General features: G+C 49.1%; 2 protein-coding genes across 2 annotated transcripts; one reads left to right on the plus strand and one right to left on the minus strand.

The window, feature by feature from the left end:
• Window positions 1-380: 380 nt before the first annotated feature.
• On the minus strand, window positions 381-11964 carry PRSS41 (serine protease 41). The gene is made up of 8 exons (XM_067708481.1): window positions 11914-11964; window positions 11608-11743; window positions 11365-11509; window positions 10995-11150; window positions 10779-10786; window positions 9972-10247; window positions 986-1140; window positions 381-599 (listed from the first exon to the last, which is right to left on the minus strand). Exons 1-8 carry the CDS (start codon window positions 11962-11964, stop codon window positions 381-383), a joined length of 1146 nt encoding a protein of 381 aa, XP_067564582.1.
• A 5369-nt stretch (window positions 11965-17333) lies between these two features.
• On the plus strand, window positions 17334-19184 carry ZG16B (zymogen granule protein 16B). The gene is given in 5 exon segments (XM_067708482.1): window positions 17334-17397; window positions 17622-17727; window positions 18833-18852; window positions 18855-19006; window positions 19008-19184. Coding segments are annotated over 5 exon segments (510 nt in total). The 5' UTR covers window positions 17334-17342.
• Window positions 19185-19414: the final 230 nt, after the last annotated feature.

Below are 19414 nucleotides of genomic sequence, written 5' to 3' on the forward strand. Positions count from 1 at the left end.
TAACCACCAGACCACCAGGGAAATCCCTGTAAATTATCTTTCTGATTGAACTAACCTGAGAGGGTTCTGTTGTTTGCAACCAAAACCCGTATAGCACATATGGGTGACAATGGTTTAGGAGTTAAGGAGTGGTCTTCGAGTGGATGGGACATGGGTAACTGTGAGGGTATCCAGGAATCCACCCAGGGCCATAGAACGTGGTGCAAGGCATCAATGTGAACATGCACACGTTTATTAGCAAAGGGGACAGAAGGGGACTGGGCCTGGTCCAGCAGGCAGTCCTGCCACTGGCGTGCCCCCAGCCCTTGGTGAATATATCTGGAGCTGCAGTAACTACTGCACCCTCATGGGCTTAGGTGTGCACAGGCCAGCTACAGGAGTCAGGGAGCCCAGAGCAGAGCGAGGGGCAGCAGCAACTGAGAGGGGTCTGGCTTGGGTGTGCTGTGGCCCACCAGCATCTGGATCCAGTTGAAGTAACTACTGACATTGGTATAGATGCCGGCCTGGTTGCGCCTACCACAGCCCACTCCCCAGCTCACGATTCCAATCTGAATCCACGGCCCATTCTTTTCACAGACCAAGGGTCTGCCTGGGTCACCCTGGAAAGCAGTGTGGGTGAGCAAGACCTGGGATGGGGCAGGAGGGGCCAGTGGAGAGGCTGGTAGAGCAGGAGGGGCTGTGGAGCTGGGCAGACTGGCTGCAAATCCCACTCCTCCCCCTGGAAGCAAAAAAACTTCAGTTTCTGCATCTGCAAAGGGGGGCAATAGTCTATCCACTCAATTTCACATAGGATCAAAGGAGGTACAATTAATGTAAAACAGGAAGCTTGTTTTATAGGCTGGATAAATGAGGTCTACAATGATTTTCTCATGAATGAACTCTAAGGGTGGATTGGTAGGGGGTCAAGGTGGTTGCCCTCAGGCCCAAGATTGGGAGGGGTGGTACCCAGTTTCAGTATGGCCCTCATTGGGGCAGGGGTACTCACTTTGCAGGCGTCAGTGTTGCCATCCTCAGAGCCAGGACAAATCATATTATTACTGCTGTGACTGCTGTAATCAGGCTGATGGAACAGGTAGGAACACCTGGATTTGTTTATGATGGAGACTTGCACTTCCTGAAGATCGTAGGGAGGTGGCAGATCTGCCAGGGGTTGAGGGTGGGAGAGAGAAAGACAACAACCTTAGCCTCTCCTCTGCCATCTGGGGAAAGGGGGTATGAAGGGGAGTGGACTTCCTGGAGTATCCACAGCACCTGGGACATTGCTCTTGATTCCTCTGCTCTAGTCCAGCACCCAGTATGTGGTGGGTGATGAACAATATCACAGAAGGACCCAATGGATGGACAGGCTGTCACAGCACCTCCCTGAGGCTTGGTTTCCCTCTCTGTAGCCTGCAGATGACAGGCCCTGCCTGAGCCAGTGGGGAGAGACCATGGCTGAAGCATACACAGGGGGAGGGGCTGATGCAGCTGAGCCTGTTTATAATTAGTATAGCTGCAGGATCCAGGCTGAAGTTTTCCCAAATTTGATGAAAGATATGAAACTACACATTCAGGAAGGTGAACAAATTCCAAGTAGGATAAACACAAGGAGATCCACACTGAGATACATTTTCATCAAAATATCAAAACGCAAAGACAAAAGGAGAATCTTGTAAACAGCGAGAGAGAAGCTACACATCAAGTATAGGGGATCTTCAACAAGATTGACAGCCACATTCTTTTCAGACACCTGGAGGCCAAAAGGCAGTGCAATGACATATGTAAAGTGCTAAGAGACTAAAACAGTCAACCAAGAATTCTAGATCAGACAAAGCTATCCTTCAAAAAAAATGAAGGCAAGATTAAGATATTCCCAGATAAGCAAATGCTGAGAGTGTTCATCATTAGTAGGCCTGCCCTACAACAAATGGAAAAGGGAGACCTTCAGGATGAAATGAAAGGGCAGTAGCCAGTAACTTATACCCATAGGAAGAAATAGAGAACACTGGTAAACATAACTACACAGGTAAACATACAAGCCAGTATTATTATAGTTTTGGTTCATACTTTTTTTGCTATACAATTTAAAAGACAAATGCAATTTAAAAGACAATAATTGTAAATCTCTGTTACACAGAGATTGCTTACACAATATATAAAGATATGGTTACACAATATATAAAGATGTAAACTGTGACAATAACAACTTGAGAAGAATAGAGTTGTATAGGAACAGAACTTTTGTATGCTATTGAACCTAAGTTGATATTAATTCAAAATAGACTGGTATAAGTTTAAGTTATTAACTGTAATCTCCAGGGAAACTGCTGAGAAAATAACTAAAAAATATACAGAACAGGAAATAAGAAGGAAATCAATACAGTACACTAATAAAAATCAATTAAACACAAAAAGGAGGAAATAAGGAACAAAAAAGATATGACTTAGGTATAGATATAGATATGATATAGATATAAGATATCTATATCTTCTACATCCGACAAAATATAGAAAACAAATTGAATAATGGTAGAAGTAAATCCTTCCCTATCAGTAATTAATTTTAATGTAACTATTAAACACTCCAATTAAAAGGAAGAGATTGGCAGAATGGATTAAAAACAGAGATCCAACTATATCCTGTCTACAAGACAATAATTTTATTATATTTTAATTTTTGTATTTTTAAAAATTTATTTATTTATTATTTTTGGCTGCGTTGGGTCTTCGTTGTTGCATGTGAGCTTTCTCTAGTTGTGGCAAGCGGGGGCCACTCTGTTGTGGTGCACAGGCTTCTCATTGCGTGGTTTCTCTTGCTGCAGAGCACAGGCTCTAGGTGCACAGTCTTCAGTAGTTGTGGCACATGGGCTCAGCAGTTGTGGCTCGTGGGCTCTAGAGTGCAGGCTCAGTAGTCGTGGCACATGGGCTTAGTTGCTCCGTGGCATGTGGGATCTTCCCAGACCAGGGCTCAAACCTGTGTCCCGTGCATTGGCAGGCAGATTCTTAACCACTGCACCACCAGGGAAGCCCGACAATAATTTTAGATCCAAAGGTAAATATAGGTTTAAAGTGAAAGGTTGGAAAAAGACATTCCATGCATAGTAACCAAAAAGAGCTGAGGTTGCTATACTAATGTCAGACAAAATGGATTTTCAGTCAAAACGTGTTACAAGAGTCAAAGAAGGGGGACTTCCCTGGTGGTCCAGCAGGTAAAACTCTGTGCTCCCAATGCAGGGTGCCTGGGTTTGATCCCTGGTCAGGGAACTAGATCCCACATGCATGCTGCAACTTAAGAGTCTGCATGTCGCAACTTAGAAGTCTGCATGCCACAACTAAGAAATCCCACATGCCGCAACTAAGTATCCCGCATGACGCAATGAAGATCCTGCATGCTGCAACTAAGACCCAGTGCAGCCAAAATAAATTTTAAAAAAATAAATAAATATTTTTAAAAAGAGTCAAAGAAGGACATTATATGTTGACAAAAGTGGTAAGTCCTCAAGGTATAATAATTATAAATATCTACACATCTAACAACTGAGTCCCAAAATACATGAAGCAAAATTGATGTAACTGGTGGGAGAAATAGACAGTTCTATGAGAACAGTTGGAGACTTCAATGCCCCACTTTTATTAATGGATAGAACAACCAGAGAGAAGATCAGTAAGATAACAGAGGACTTGAATAGCATTATAAAGCAGCTAGACCTAAAAGACATATACAGAACAATCCACCCAAACAAGAGCAGAATACACATTCCTTTCAAGTGGATGCAAAACATTCTCCAAGATAGATGACATGTCAGGCCACAAAATAAGTTGCAATAAATTAGAAAAGATTGACATCATAGAAAACAGTGGATTGAGGCTAGAAATCAATAACAGAAGGAAAACTGAAAAATTCACAAATATGTGGAAATTAAACAACATACTTCTAACCAATGGGTCAAAGAAGAAATCACAAGGAAAATTAGAAAGTATTTTGAGATGAATGGAAATAAAAACACAACATACCAAAACTTATTGGTTGCAGCAAAAGCAATTCTCACAAGGAAATTTATAGCTGGAAATGCCTATGCTAATAAAGGAGAAAAATCTCAAATCAACAATCTAACTTAAGGAACTAGAAAAAAAAAGAGCAAATTAAACCCAAAGGTAGAAGAAGGAAGGAAATAATAAAGAGAGGAATGGAAAAAAATCAAACTAGGGAACAGAAAAACAATAGCGAAAATCAACAAAACCAAAAGTTGGTTCTTTGAAAGATCAACAAAATTGACAATGAAAGTGGGGACATTATTACTGACCTTAAAGAAAAATTAAGGACTATAAGTGAATATTATGAACAACTGTATTCCGACAAATTAGATAACCTAGAGGAAATGGACAAATTCCTAGGAACACACAAAATACTAAAACAGACTCAAGAAGAAATAGAAAATCTGAACAGACACATAACAAGTAAAAAGATTTAGTCACTAGTCAGAAACCTCCCAATGAAGAAAAGCCTTGGGCCAGATGGCTTAAATGGTGACTTCTATCAAACATAGGAAGAAATTAACATCAATCATTCTTCCAAAAAACAGAAGAGGAAGGAACACTTCCTAACTCATTCCATGAGACTGGCATTACTGTGACACCAAAGCCCAAGCAAGTTATCACACACAAAAAGAAACCATAGGGCTTCCCTGGTGGCGCAGTGGTTGAGAGTCCGCCTGCCGATGGGTTCGTGCCCCGGCCGGGAAGATCCCACATGCTGTGGAGCGGCTGGGCCCGTGAGCCATGGCCGCTGGGCCTGTGCGTCCGGAGCCTGTGCTCCGCAGTGGGAGAGGCCACAACAGTGAGAGGCCCGCGTACCGCAAAAAAAAAAAAAAAAAAAAGAAACTACAGACCAACATATATGCAAAAATGCTCAACAAAATACCAGCAAACTGAATCCAGCAGCATATTAAAAGAATTCTACACCACGACCGAGTGAAATTTATCCAGAGTGCAAGGTGGGTTCAACATACAAAAATCAATCAATATAACATACTACAGACTATAGTAATAGAATGAAGGAAAAAAAACCCCACATGGTTATCCTAATTGATGCAGGAAAATCCAACACTTTCATTATAAAAACACTCAATAAACTAAGGATAGAGAGAACTTCCTTAACATGATAGAGATCATATGTGAAAAACCCACAGCTACAGAATTGTGAAAGACTGAAAGCTTTCCCCCTAAGAACAGGAAAAAGATAATGATGCCAGTTTTTGCCACTTCTATCTAACATTTTACTGGAAGTTCTAGTCAGAGCAATTAGGCAAGAAAAGGAAATAAAACACATCCAAGTTGGAAAGGAAGAAGTAAAACTATGTCTATTCACAGGAGACATGATCTTATATATAGAAAATAATGAAGAGTACACAAAGAAGGACTAGAATTAATAAATGAATTCAGCAAATTTGCAGGATCTAAAATCAAGACACAAAAGTCAATTATATTTCTATACACTACCAATGAACAATTTCAAAAGGATATTAGAAAAGAAATATCATTTTACAATAGCATCAAAAAGAATGAAATAGTTAAATTTAATTGAGGACCTGTACACAAAAAACTACAAAACATTGCTGAAAGAAATTAAAGAAGACATAAATAAATGGAAATATATCTTCTGTTTATGGACTGGAGACTTAATATTATTTAGATGATAATACTCCCCCAAAGCAATCCACAGATTCAATGCAGTCCCTATCCAAATTCCAATGGCCTTTTTAGTGGAAATTGACAAGCTCATCCTAACATTTAGAGGGACTATCAAGAGACCCCAAATAACAAAACCAATATTTGAAAAAGTAAACAAAGTTGGAGAATACACACTTCCCAATTTCAAAACATACTTGGAAGCTATAGAAATCAAACAATGGGGTCCTGGCAAATGGATAAACATACAGACAAACGGAACAGAATTGAGAGTCTAGAAAATAAACCCATTCTTCTTTGGTCAACTAATTTTTGACAAGGTGCCAAGATAATTCAGTGGAGTAGAGAACAGTCTCTTTAACAAATGGTGCTGGGACAACTAGATATCCAAATGCAAAAAATGAAGTTGGACCCACTACTTCGCACCATAAACAAAGATCAACTCAAAATGAATCAAAGAGGACTTCCCTGGTGGCGCAGTGGTAGAGAGTCTGCCTGCTGATGCAGGGGACACAGGTTCGTGCCCCAGTCCTGGAAGATCCCACATGCCACGGAGCGGCTGGGCCCGTGAGCCATGGCCGCTGAGCCTGCGCGTCCGGAGCCTGTGCTCCGCAACGGGAGAGGCCCCAACAGTGAGAGTCCCACATACCGCAAAAAAAAAAAAAAAAAAAAAAAGAATCAAAGATATACATATAACAGCTAAAACTATAAAACTCTTCAAGAAAACATGAGGGTAAATCTTCATGACCTCGAATTTGGCAATTATTTCTTAGACATGATACCAAAAGCAAAAGCGCCAGAGAAAAAATAATCTGAACTTCATCAAAATTAAAATATTCTGTGCATCAATAGATACTATCATGAAAGTGAAAAGAGATGTGGTCCACGAGTCTTGGCTCAGTCCTGCATCTGAAGTGCTCTTCCCCCATCAACACCAGGGACTGACAACATGGAACAACCCGGAAGGAAGGAGCTATGATGCCTCTTTCGAAGAAACTGAAGAGTTAAGTAAGAGGATTCAAAACACAACTTTCTGACACTAAAGCCTACCTGTTCTGCAGAACTTCAGCTAGGTCTTCATTTCAACTTTCAAACCTTTAGCTCTTCATCCTTTTCCTGGAGATTATTGCCTCTTTCCTGGCATCACTTGGCTCTCTAAGCATCATGAACCCCATTAGGCCAGCTGGTCTTACCCTTAGCTACATATTAGAATCACCTGGGACGCTTAAAAATATCCCAATGTCTGTGCCACATCCCAGACCAATTAAATCCATGGAGTGAGACCCAGGAGCCAGTTTAAAAAAAAAAAAGAAGAAAAAAGGAAAAAAAACCCCCACAGAATAGTAAAAGATATTTGCAAATCATATATCTAAAAAGGGTCTAGTATCCAGAATATATAAAAACGATTACAACATCACAACAAAGACAACTCAGTTTAAAAATGGGTTGGGGGGCTTCCCTGGTAGCGCAGTGGTTGAAAGTCCGCCTGCCGATGCAGGGGACGCGGGTTCCTGCCCCAGTCTCGGAAGATCCCACATGCCGCGGAGCGGCTAGGCCCGTGAGCCATGGCCGCTGAGCCTGCGCGTCCGGAGCCTGTGCTCCGCAACAGGAGAGGCCGCAGCAGTGAGAGGCCCGCATACCGCAAAAAAAAAAAAAAAAAAAAAAAAAATGGGTTGGGGGGCTTCCCTGGTGGCACAGTGGTTGAGAGTCCGCCTGCCGATGCAGGGGACACGGGTTCGTGCCCCGGTCCGGGAAGATCCCACATGCTGCAGAGCGGCTAGGCCCGTGAGCCATGGCCGCTGAGCCTGCGCGTCCGCAGCCTGTGCTCAGCAATGGGAGGGGCCACAACAGTGAGAGGCCCGCGTACCGGAAAAAAAAAAAAAAAAAAAAGGGTTGGGGGGGGTTGGTCTTCCCTGGTAGCGCAGTGGTTAAGAATCTGCCTGCCAGTGCAGGAGACATGGGTTTGAGCCCTGATCCAGGAAGATCCCACATGCCGCAGAGCAACTAAGCCCGTGTGCCACAACTACTGAGCCTGCACTCCAGAGCCTGCGAGCCACAACTACTGAGCCCGTGTGCCACAACTACTGAAGCCCGTGCACCTAGAGCCCGTGCTCCCAACAAGAGAAGCCACCACAGTGAGAAGCCTGTGCACACGAAGAGTAGCCCCAGCTCGCCGCAACCAGAGAAAAGCCCGCGTGCGGTAATGAAGACCCAACGCAGCCAAAAATAAAATAAATAAATTTATTTAAAAACAAACAGGGCTTCCCTGGTGGCGCAGTGGTTGGGAGTCCGCCTGCCGATGCAGGGAACACGGGTTCGTGCCCCGGTCCGGGAAGATCCCACATGCCGCGAAGTGGCTGGGCCCTTGAGCCATGGCTGCTGAGCCTGCGCGTCCGGAGCCTGTGCTCTGCAACGGGGGAGGCCACAACAGTGAGAGGCCCGCCTACCGCAAAAAAAAAAGAAAATAATAAATAAATAAATTTTAAAAATTGGGTTGGGAATTCCCTGGAGGTCCAGTGGTTAGGACTCTCTGCTCTCACTGCTGAGGGCCCAGTTTCAATCCCAGGCTGGGGAACTATGATTCCACAAGCCACGTGGTGTGACCAAAAAAAAAAAAAAAAGGGTAAGGGACTTAAATAGCCATTACTCCAAGGAAGATATACAAATGGCCAACCAGCACATGAAAAGTTGCTCAACATCACTAGTCATTAGAGAAATGCAAATCAAAACCACAGTGAAATACCACTTCACACCCACTAGGATGGCCAAAACAAAACAAAACAAAACAAACAAACAAACAAAAACCTGGAAAATAACAAGTTTTTTATTGAGGAGAATGGAGAGAAATGATAACCCTCACTGTTGATAGGAACGTAAAATGGAGCAGCTGCTATGGAACACTGTTTGTCAGCTCCTCAAGAAGTTAAACATAGAATGACCATGTGATCCAGGATTGCACTCCTAAATACATTCACAAAATAATTGAAAAGAGGTATTCAAGCACAAATTTGTATACTAATACAAATACCCAAAAGATGGAAACAACACAAATGGCATCAATGGAGGAATGGATAAACAAATTGTGCATCCATACAATGGAATATTATTCAGCCATAAAAGAGAATGAAGTTTTCATACATACTATAATATGGATGAATCTTGAGAACATTATGCTAAGTGAAAGAAGCCAAACATAAAAGGTGACACAGTGTATGATTCCATTTATATGAAATGTCCAGAACAGGTAAATCCATAGAGACAAAAAGTTGGTTAGTGGCTGCTGAGGGCTGGAGGGAGGGGGTAATGGGGAGTGACTGTTTAATGGTTATGGGATTTCCTCTGGGCGTGATGAAAATGTTTTGGATCTTGATAGAGTTGATGGTTATGCACTGTGAATGTTCTAAATGCCATTGAATTATATACTTTAAAATGGTTAATGTTATATGAGTTAAACCTTAACAAGAAAGAAGGAGTGAAGTACTGACACACACTAAAACATGAATGAACATTGAAAATATTATGCTTAGTGAGAGAAGCTAGCACGTAGTGTATAACTGTATTCATATGAAGCGTCCAGAGTAGGTAAATCCATTAGACACAGAAAGCAGATTAGTGGCTGCCAGGGGCTATGGCCCTAGAACAACGGGGAATTAGGAGTAATGGTTAATAAGCATGGGATTTCATTTTGAGATGATGAAAATGTTCTGCAATTAGACAGTGGTGATGGAACCACTCTGTGAATATACTAAAAAAAAAAACCGTCTGAATTGTATGCCTTTTTTTTTTTTTTTTTTTTTTTGGCTGCACCGCACGGGGTGTGGGATCTTAGTTCCCAAACAAGAGATCGAACCCACACCCCCTGCAGTGGAAAGAGTCTTAACCACTGGACTACCAGGGAAGTCCCTGAATTGTATACTTTAAAAGGATGAATTTTATGGTTTTTGAAGTATACTTCAAAAAACCCCCCAAAACAAACAATGCCTGATGTCTTTCTGACAAGTCCACCCCAAAACCTCGCACACCCCCGCAGGCTGGGGGTGTGGCCTGGGGCGGTGCAGGGGGGCCTCCCTCTCTGGTTTCTGGCTCACAGACTCGGAAGGGAGGGGTAGCTGAGTGTGGGTACAGAAAGCCCTGCTCTACAGGGGGGCGGGGTGTGGAAAGGAGGTGAGGAGGGATTGCTCAGCGGGCCAAAGCCAAAGCACAGTGGCACACAGACCAAGGTGGGGGCCACTGCAGCTGGCGTGGCTGGCACAGGACGTGGTGAATAACACTCCCCTTCCCAACCCGTCTGTCCCCAACCTCACTCTTTTTCTCATGGATGTCCCCCCAGCCATTCACCCAGCAGTCATCACGGTTCTTGAATTCAGAGGAGGAGGACAGGACACAGACGGGCTGGATGTTCTTATTGAAGGTGACGGAGGAGGACAGCTTCAGCAGGGAGCTGTCGTCCTGCAAATAATTCCTGGATTTGGGGTATATAATAATACTCTTCACCCTGTAACGATGGAGGTAGGCCCGCAGGCTCCAAATGGGTGGTGTGACAGACAGCTCGCCAAACTGGACCGACCATTCATAGGGATCTCTGTTGCTGGCAGGGGAGGAGAGAGCTGTCAGGGGTCCTCAGAGGGAGGGTGGGCCACCTGAGCACACCTGGGGCTGCTCCCTGAGCTGAGACCCCCGAGCTGCTGCGGGGCTCACCCCAGGCACCATTAGCAGGTCTTCCTTTGACCAAAGAGGCCAGGGTAGAAACAGGGAGAGCCCAGACAGCCCCAAACAAAGTCCCACACCTGGGAACTTGGGGGTGTTGGCAGGAGGGTGCCTCCCCTAACAGCTCATCTGGCCAGTCACTCAACCACCTGTCACCTCCAAGAACCCTTCTCAAAAGGCTACGAGCAGGTGCATGGGCGCCACAGCAGGCTGGGCTCAAAACAGCTACCGGGGCCACTGTCACCACAGGCCAGGCTGTGTGTCCAGCACTTACTTCAGCTCATTCCTCCCCGCGGCGGGTGGGGGGGGGGATGGGGTCACCTCTGCTGGGAGGTGGGGTGAGGAAGGTGGAGGTTGGTGGTGCCATTTGGGGACAAGTGACGTGAGAAAGAAAAGAACAAGACAAATGTGCGTGGGAAAGTTCTGGGAGAACGTTCTGGTAGAAACCGCACAGGGTTTCCTCCCGGAGCGCCCTGGGGGACTCGCGTGGGTGCGTAATGGGCTGCAGCCGGGACTGCGCCTCAGGAGCGCCCGAGGGCCGTGTCCACGTGGGGCATGCGCGCAGGTCCTGGTGCAGACCCAGGGCCCAGGGTCAGCGGGCCGCCCGCCCCCAGACTCATTTTTGGAAGCAGTGCGCGGCCGAGAGCACCCAGCGGCGGTTGAGCAGGCTTGCTCCGCAGTAGTGGGAGCCCCATAGGCGCAGGCTGCCCTGCGCCCAAGCCCTGCATCCTTTCCATACACTATGAGTGTCGGGACAGTCCGTTGGCCACATGGCCCTGGGATGGACAAATGGACACCAGGCCGAGCTGCGGGAGGCAGGCCCACCCCGTCCACCCTCACCCACCGAGTGGGAGAAGAAAAGGGGCGCCCCGGGGAACCGCGCGTCCAGGGGTCTTGCCGCCCAGGAAGAAGGGGACGCTGGGGACCTGCCCCACGTGTTCCACAGGCGCACGCCCCTCCCCCACACCCAGGGGGGGCCCCATCAGTTACATGCGAGCATAGAAGAGTTCTAGAAACCTGGGGCGGGAAGAGGAAAAGATGAGTCGCCATTCGCGCTCCGGCTCAGGTGCCCTGCGCAGGTAAGCGGGCCCCCTGGACGTCTTACCTGGAAGCAACAGGTCCCTATCCCGCAACGCTGCGGGTAGGAGAGAAAGTGAGCTCCCTTTGGTCTCCACGCGCCCCACCCTTCCCCCATCACCCCTAGCTGCGCCGGCAGCCCCCGCCTCAGCTCACCCTGCCTCGCGATTTCGACCCGCACCAACAGTTGCGCCAGCAGCAGCGTCCTGACCTGCGCGCCCACGGCTTCTTCTTCCCGCCGCCTGGCGCCCCTTCTGCTTCCGCCAGCTCCAAGGCGCGGCTGGGGCGCCCCCTCGGGGAGAGGGAGCCACGGGAACCCTGGCCGCCCCCTTCCCTCAGCTTGACCTCTCTGGTCCAAGGGATATTTGGGAACCTGGGACGTCACAGTGCCCCGGCTTTGAGCTTCTACTGGAGCTCGGTCCCCCAACTAAGTACCTTGTTATGGCCCAGGAGCCAGGTTACCCAGACGATCCCTTTCTTGTCTGCGACCCTGGGGACCTGGCTGCCCCCCATGCTGCCCTCTTTTCTACCCATTCCTTCCGCTAGGAAGGAACAAGGACCTGCCCCATAGCCAGGACTCCCGTGAAAGCACATTAGCAAGTCTTCACTGAGACCCCCATTGGGGGTCTCGCACTGTGTCATCTACTGTTAAACGTGATGATCCATTACAGGACCCACAGAATAAATGTTGGCCTGATTTGACCATCTAGAGGGCTCTTAGCCTCCATGTCTGCCTGCTGCCCAGCAACAAGCCTCACCTAACTCTATGGAGTCTACAGGTAGCTTCCCTTCCTTGCAGACAATATTGCACGGCACCAAAGTCACCAAACTGACTCTCTCATAGATGTGAGCAGACCACTGAGTTGGGGTCCACAGGACCACCCTCTGAGTCAATGATATTTTAGGAGGATTCACAGAACTCAGAAAAGCTGTTGTACTCCTAGTTATGGTTCCTTACAGTTAATGGATACAGATAACATCAGCAAATGTCAAAGGTGCAGAGGAGAGTCTGGAAGAGACGAGGTGCAGGCTTCCAGTTGTCCTCTTCCAGGGGAGTCAGGTGGGCAGTGCTTAATTTTCCCAGCAATGACGTGTGACAACACTCGTGAAGTTTTGCCAACCAGGGAAGCTCACTGAAAGTTTGGTGTCTAGAGTTTTTACTGGGGTTTCATCACATAGGCATGGAGGGCCCATGTGGCCAACATTATTTCTCAGATTGCAGCCCCTCCAGTGGTCCAGCTGATCCAGTGTGACCCAAAGCCCCGCCATAAATCACATCGTTATCATCAACTATCCGGAGTGGCCTGAGGCCCCAGGTCTACAAAGACAGTCTTTTCAGGCAGGACATTCCAAGGGCTCAGAGGTTATTTCCTAGGAGGTGGGCAAGGGCCAGTCCTTTCTTTGGATTGTGCAGGGTTTGAACATCCTAGGCCTGTTCAGTTAACCTTTTACTGCACAGCAACCAAGGATGAAGAAATATTTGCAGGGAATTTGCGCATGCACCAGAAGGATCTATTTCAATAAACTGAACTGACTCCAAGGAAACCAGAGATAATACAGTAAGTCCCCTACATACGAACGAGTTCCGTTCATAAGTCCAACAAAGTTAGCTGAGGTACCCACCTAACACAATCGGCTATATAGTACTGTACTGTAATAGCTTTATAATACTTTCACACAAATAATACATAAAAAACAAACACAAAAAATAAAGAAAACTTTAAAAAAATATTTATTTATTTGGCTGCGCTGGGTCTTAGTTGCAGCACACAAGATCTTCGTTGTGGTATGCGGGGTCTTTAGTTGTGGCACTCGGGAATCTTTTAGTTGTGGCATGCAAACTCTTAGTTGCGGCGTGTGGGATCTACTTCCCTGACCAGGGATCGAACCTAGGCCCCCTGCACTGGGAACATGGAGTCTTAGCCATTGGACCACCAGGGAAGTCCATAAAGAAAACATTTTTTTTTTTTTTTTTTTTTTTGCGGTACGCGGGCCTCTCACTGTTGTGGCCTCTCCCGTTGCGGAGCACAGGTTCCGGACGCACAGGCTTAGCGGCCATGGCTCACGGGCCCAGCCGCTCCGCGGCATATGGGATCTTCCCAGACCAGGGCACGAACCTGCATCGGCAGGCGGACTCTCAACCACTGCACCACCAGGGAAGCCCCAACACTAATGGAATTTTAATTACATAAAAGATTAGAGAAAAATGTGTTGTTGGGTGACCTGGCATTCCATTAAAAGTATTGAGTTTCTCTGGGGAAAAGTGGAGAAAAATGTTTTGCTTAGAGCATCCGATGAGATTTTGAATGAGTGAGTAAAAGGGGAAGAGCCGAGAGTTTCAAAAATGCACAGCCAAGTTTTCCCCTTAGGATGGGCCTCCTTGTCTGGTAGCCGTGACCTGAAGGCAAGCCCGGGCACAAAGGCCAGCTTTGGACTTCCCTTGAGGCGGGGACAAAATGCCCCTTCCCATCTGATCTTTCCCCCTCCCCCACTCAGCAGGCTCTTCCATCTGATTCCTGGGGCCTAAGGCGTCAGATGAGGCCACGTGCAGAAGTCAGCACCCACACCTTGCCCCAGGAGTCTGAGCCCAGGACGCAGGATCCAGCCTGCGAGCCAGGGTGGGACTCCTTGCAGAGGGCTGCAGGGAGGTGCCCACCAGCTCTGAGTGCGCTGGGGACAGAGGCCCTCAGTCTGCTGTGCCTCAGGCTGCAGAGCACAGAGGGGTCTTTGCAAGCCCCACATCCAGAGGGGAGGGAGGCAAGGATGTCAGCCCTGACCCACCCCCAACCCACAAGCCAGCCAGACCAGCATCTGCCTCTGCTGGGAGAAGGGGGCCCAATTGTTCCAGGCTCCTGACAGAGTGAGATCTGGGGCACGCCCACACAGGGGATTATGGTTTTAATGCTGCTAAATCCCCTTGTGGGCAGCCCTGATCCCAGGGGACAAAGGGCCTGTGTTGAGTCTCCCGAGCGGGCTCACAGCCAGCACTGGGCCAGGGTGGACAAGGGGGCAGGGCTCCTCTGAGGGTGGGGCTTCCAGCATAGGTATGCATGGTGTACACGGCTGTGCAGGGTGAGTGCAAGCTCCTGGGTGTAGGGAAAGCTGGGCAAGCGTGTGTGTGTGTTAAAGGGTGCATCCACGTGTGAGCCTGTGGTGCACACGTGCATTTTGAATGCATGTGTGTGCATGTGCATCCCTTATAAGCATGCTCATGCACTCTATGAAAATGCACCTCCCGTGTGCTCTCGGGCATGTCCTGTCAACCCTTCCTTGTCCAGGCTGGCAGCTGTTTCTTCCTCCAACTTCCACCCCAGGGACTTCTTCCTGGAGTCCCAGCCCAGACAGACCCTCCTTCTGGGCTCAAACCCTGGCAGCCTGCATCTAGAAGGAAGGCTCAAGAACAGACAGCATTATCAGAAAAAGTGCCCGAGGGTGGGCTCGGACAAGAACACAAGTCCCCTTTGTGATGTCTCTGGGCCCTTTCCTCTAGGAGCTGTGCCTGCCAAGGTCCTAGGCCTCTTCCACCTCCGCCTCCCCCAGGAGGATTCCAGGGCCTCGGGAGGGTTTCTCTGCCCCTCTGCAGCCTATTGGCCCTGCCCTTCCCCAGCCCAGCCTCTGATGCATTCATGGGGCTGAAGGCCTCTGGTGGCTGGGTGAAGGCTCTGGAAGACAATGGGGGCTCTCATCTTTGCAACATGAGTCAGTGGTGGCCTGAGCCCTAGGAGCCTGTCCAGGGAGACCAGTGCATGGCCAGAAGGAGGGGTACGGCTTTCTGGACAAAGCTGCTCTCTGCTCCCTTCTGCCCACTAAAGGCTGGTTGTCAAATGAAGCCCCCAAGCCGCCTGCAGCCACGACCATGGGCAGGGCTGCATCTGTTGCAGGGTAGGGACAGGGATCCTGACTTTGTGGGTGAAGGGCCACGTGTTTCAGGTTTTCTGGGCCATAAAGTCTCTGTCACACCTGACCAGCTCTGCCTTTGCAGCCTGGATGCAGCTCCAGACGATATGCAAATGAATGGGCAATAACACTTGTTTGTGGACAATTACATTGGCATTTCATGAACTGGCCATGAATCACATTCTTCTCCTGAAATTTTTCTAACCATTTAAAAATATAAAAATTACTCTTACCTCACGGATTGTGCAAAAACCAATGGAGGGCTGGACTTGGCCTTTGGACCATAGTGTACTGACCCCTGGCGTAGGGACCTGATGTAAGTAAGGAAGGTGACAGCTAGACATGGCCTCCACCCTGACCCTAGGCCCCCCCAGCACAGCCATCTCGATGAAGCCAACGTCCCAGTTCCTGGCAGCCAGCACTTCCGAGTGAGGCTGTGAACACACCAGACCATGCTCTGCACCCCTTCTCCTTGTAACCACATGGGGGGGGGGGGTTGGTTCAGGACACTGTAGTCTATGCCCAGCCTGTTTCCTGTGGCAATGCGTCAGCACAGCTGTGGGGTCCATTTCTTCTCCAGGCCTGAGTAGTTCACCGCCACAGCGAGGACACCACCATTCATGAAAACTGTCACCTAGACAGACAGGTCTGTTGTGTCTTATCTTGGGCGATTCCAAAGGCTGCTCAAAGAATAACCTGCATACCTGACCACAGGTGTAAAGCTTTTGTGTTCAGGCCCGTGGATGGAGAAGGATCTCACTGAATTCTCGTAACACCTGTGAGGGGGGTCTATTGCTACCCACATATAACAGAGGGGACAATTGAAGCGTACGAGAGTGACATGAGCTCCCCAAAGGGCATGCCTAGGAAGTAGGGAAGTGGGGATTCAGACCCGATCTGGCTCCAGATCCATGCCCACAGTACCCCTATATTGAGGACTGTGACCCCATGGCTCTTCCCAAAGGTCAGGGAGGCCATGCAGACAGCCTGAGCTCTGTCCAGTCACAGAAAGCCTGGGCTTGCTGTACCAAGAGGGTCCCCAGATCCCCTGCCTTCAAGAAACACCCCATTCCCTCCCAGATCAAGTCTGACCCCTCGGCCTTGCCCAGGAGCTCTGGGGAGAACTGGCCTGGAGAATCACCCTGTCCCCACCCACAGCACCTCTGGTCCTGTGTCATTGCTGCTGGTCATCCCATAGCCCATTCAGCCCAGTTCATCCCCAGCTACACCAGACTCAGCACAAAGGAAAGATCTCAGACGTCTTCCAGTGACAGGCCATGGAGGGCCAGTGCCTGGGGTGTCTCTACCACCTGGCACCAGGCACTCAGAACTGGACTGTCCACTTCGGCTGTCTAAGGGCCAGAGGGGAAAGGCCAGGGAACCCAGGGCTCTGCCCCAGCATGAATAAGGCCCTGGACCAGGTTCTGCACGAGGTAGGAGTCCTGGGCCCCATGAAGCTACTGGGGGCAGCTGCCCCGAAGCACCCCTGTGGGGTTGAACCCCGTTTGGTCAAGCTGGAAAGGGCTCTCAGGAAACCTCCCCCATCTCCAAAGTCAAGGTCAAGTGCAGGTACCCAGGAGAGAGACCCACAGGTGACAGCAAAATGCTTGTCACTGTTTCATTTTGTTTGTGTAGGCCACAGGGCCAAGACAGTAAACACAGCACATCCGGGATCCTCCCCCTGGATGGCTCTGGGGATTCCTCCAGGAAGAGCCCCCACTTCCCAGCTCCTTTCTGTCCCCCTGGTGGCCCCTTTGTTCCTTCATTCTGGAGGGGGGCCCATAGGGCCCAGGAGGGTATAAAGGGCCAGGTGGAGGGCGCCCAGGTACAACAAGACTCCCCAGTGCCAGGACTGGACCACAAGACTCTCCAGGCCAGGTAAGACAGTGCCCCCTGCCATGGATGGGCCAACGAGATCGGGTGGGACCCATCTCTGAGAGTCAGATGGCCTGTTCTCTTCTCTCCAGGAGGCCTTCACTCACCAGCCAGAAGCCATGCTGCTATGGCTGACCCTCACCCTTCTGTGGAGCCCCACCTGCTGGGCAGGGCGTAGGTCTGGCTGGGTCTCTCCCCTCCAGCCCATCCCCCTAGAGGCCACCCTCACCTCCCTCCATCCAGGACCTGGGGTCTGGGCCCAGCCCTTCTCACAGACTAACTCTAGTCTCAGGCGTGTCCCATTGTCTGGAGGGGGTACACCCTCTTCTGGGCAGAAATAACCAACATGTCCCTGTGTAGTTTTTTTCTTTTATCCCACCTGGTTCTTCATCTAATAGAGATGTACGGGCCCGGAGGAGGATGGCATTTCAGTACCTTTAAAGACTATGAAAATGAAATCACTGGGATTCGAGTGTTTGTAGGTGCTATCGGCATATTTAAGAGGTGAGTAGGAGCAGGACCATGGAGCCCCTTGCTGTGTCCCAACTCCTGCCCCAGTCTTGCGAACAGGGGTAGTGGGGCTTAGAGCCCCTTCTCCCAACACCCTCACTGGGTTCCTGATGACCCTAGGAGTTCAGTTGAGTCCTTGGAGTCCTGGAGCCACCAGTCATCACCTTTTTTTTGTCCCTTTTCCTCTGCTGCTTCCTCTCCTGCACACCAGCTCTACTCCCTTCTCTCTCCTCCTGCAAGTCCGGCCTCTGCTTCCTGGGTTGATCTAAAGGGAAGGGTAGATGATGCTTCTCCCTACTTTGTCCTTTCAACCCAAACTCAACCATAAATGGTCTCTCAGTTTGAGAATACCTGATGGGAAAAGCAGGAGAAAGGTCTGCCCAGTTTAGGGTCAAAGAGAAAATGAAGTGAGGGTCAGAGTGCACCACTGATTGAATACAAGAAGTATATAGAGGCAGCAAGCCCAGGGTCTTCCACTAATGATGGGGTGGGGGCGTTGCTCAAGGTCTGGGGTGGATCTTTGCTCTGCATTTACTGGGTCCCAGGGACCTGGGAGAGGGAATGGGCCAGAGCTGCAGACACTAAAGGAGACAGAATGTGGGTGGGGCCAGATGAGATGGGGAGGCTCTGGGACAGGCACCAAGGTCGGGGAAGGTCACAGATAAGAGTCACCTACTTCTCAGGCCTGCCACCTGGACTTGTTGGAGTGATTGGGGCTCCAAAACCTGGGCCCAGGGACAGCTCCCTGCTCTGAGTCATGACAGTAGCTGGCACCTCCTGAGCATCATGGTGACTGGGTACCTTGTGGAGCTCTCCTGATGGAAGGTCTCAGTGACTGCTCCCCCAATCACTCCCACTTTGCAGATGAGCACACTGAGGCCTGGAGTTGCTAGGTAGCAAGCCCAAAATCACAGAACTTGAAAGTAGCAAAGCAGGGGATTGAGATCAGGAAGCCTGTTTCAGGCACCCAAAGTCACGTGCTCAGGGACTTATGCTGCAGTGACAGGGCTGTCCTTCTTGCTGGTGACCAGGGGATAAAGGACCTGGGGGTGGTGAGTCACCTGGATCCCAGGCCTTCAAAGCTCCCCCTTCCTCCCAGTATCCAGGTGAGGTTTGGATCCCCTGGAGTGAAAAATATGGAGTCTCAGGTGCGAAGCCCCAGGAATGCTTCCTGCTGCCAGGTTAACACATTATAGGAATCTACGGCTCCTACAAGCTTTTCCTCCAGCACCTGGTCATATACACCGACTTTGAGTGCTGGAGAGGAAGCACTCTCCACACTTGGAGAGGAAGGTGGCAGGACATTTTTTGACTCCCCAGGTAACAGTAAGGAGGTGCTCACTGGAATCTTTGAGCATTACAGGCTCCTGGGCATTTCCAGTATCGGCTTTGAGTGGGATTATCCTCTAGTAACCTTGAACTCTGTTCCACCAGATAGCACCACAACCTAAAAGAAATGAGTGCTCCTGGGTCTCCAGGGCTGGGACCTGGGTTACCCTGCTGAGCCCATCTGGCTGGTGGTGGGCTTCATGCACAAGGGAGTCTGAGTTGAGACTCTGAATCAGAATCCATCAATAAATCAAGCTTCTGAAGCAACAGGGCATCCAGGCATGGTCCTTGAGTCTGGGATAGAACACAGCCTTCTGAGCTTGTGCGGGATGAGGCCTCCGGGGCGGAGCTC

This window comes from Pseudorca crassidens, chromosome 15 (genome assembly GCF_039906515.1).
Source record: "Pseudorca crassidens isolate mPseCra1 chromosome 15, mPseCra1.hap1, whole genome shotgun sequence".
In the NCBI taxonomy this organism is placed as follows: Eukaryota; Metazoa; Chordata; class Mammalia; order Artiodactyla; family Delphinidae; genus Pseudorca; species Pseudorca crassidens.

Excerpts from the sequence above, each read along its gene's own strand:
- PRSS41 (XM_067708481.1), bottom strand. The coding sequence starts at position 11,964 with ATGGGGGGCAGCCAGGTCCCCAGGGTCGCAGACAAGAAAGGGATCGTC. Across the intron at positions 11,744-11,913 it reads ACAAGAAAGGGATCGTCTGG|GGGGCGCCCCAGCCGCGCCT; the intron begins GTAACCTGGCTC and ends CCTCTCCCCGAG. Across the intron at positions 11,510-11,607 it reads GGTCGAAATCGCGAGGCAGG|CGTTGCGGGATAGGGACCTG; the intron begins GTGAGCTGAGGC and ends TCCTACCCGCAG.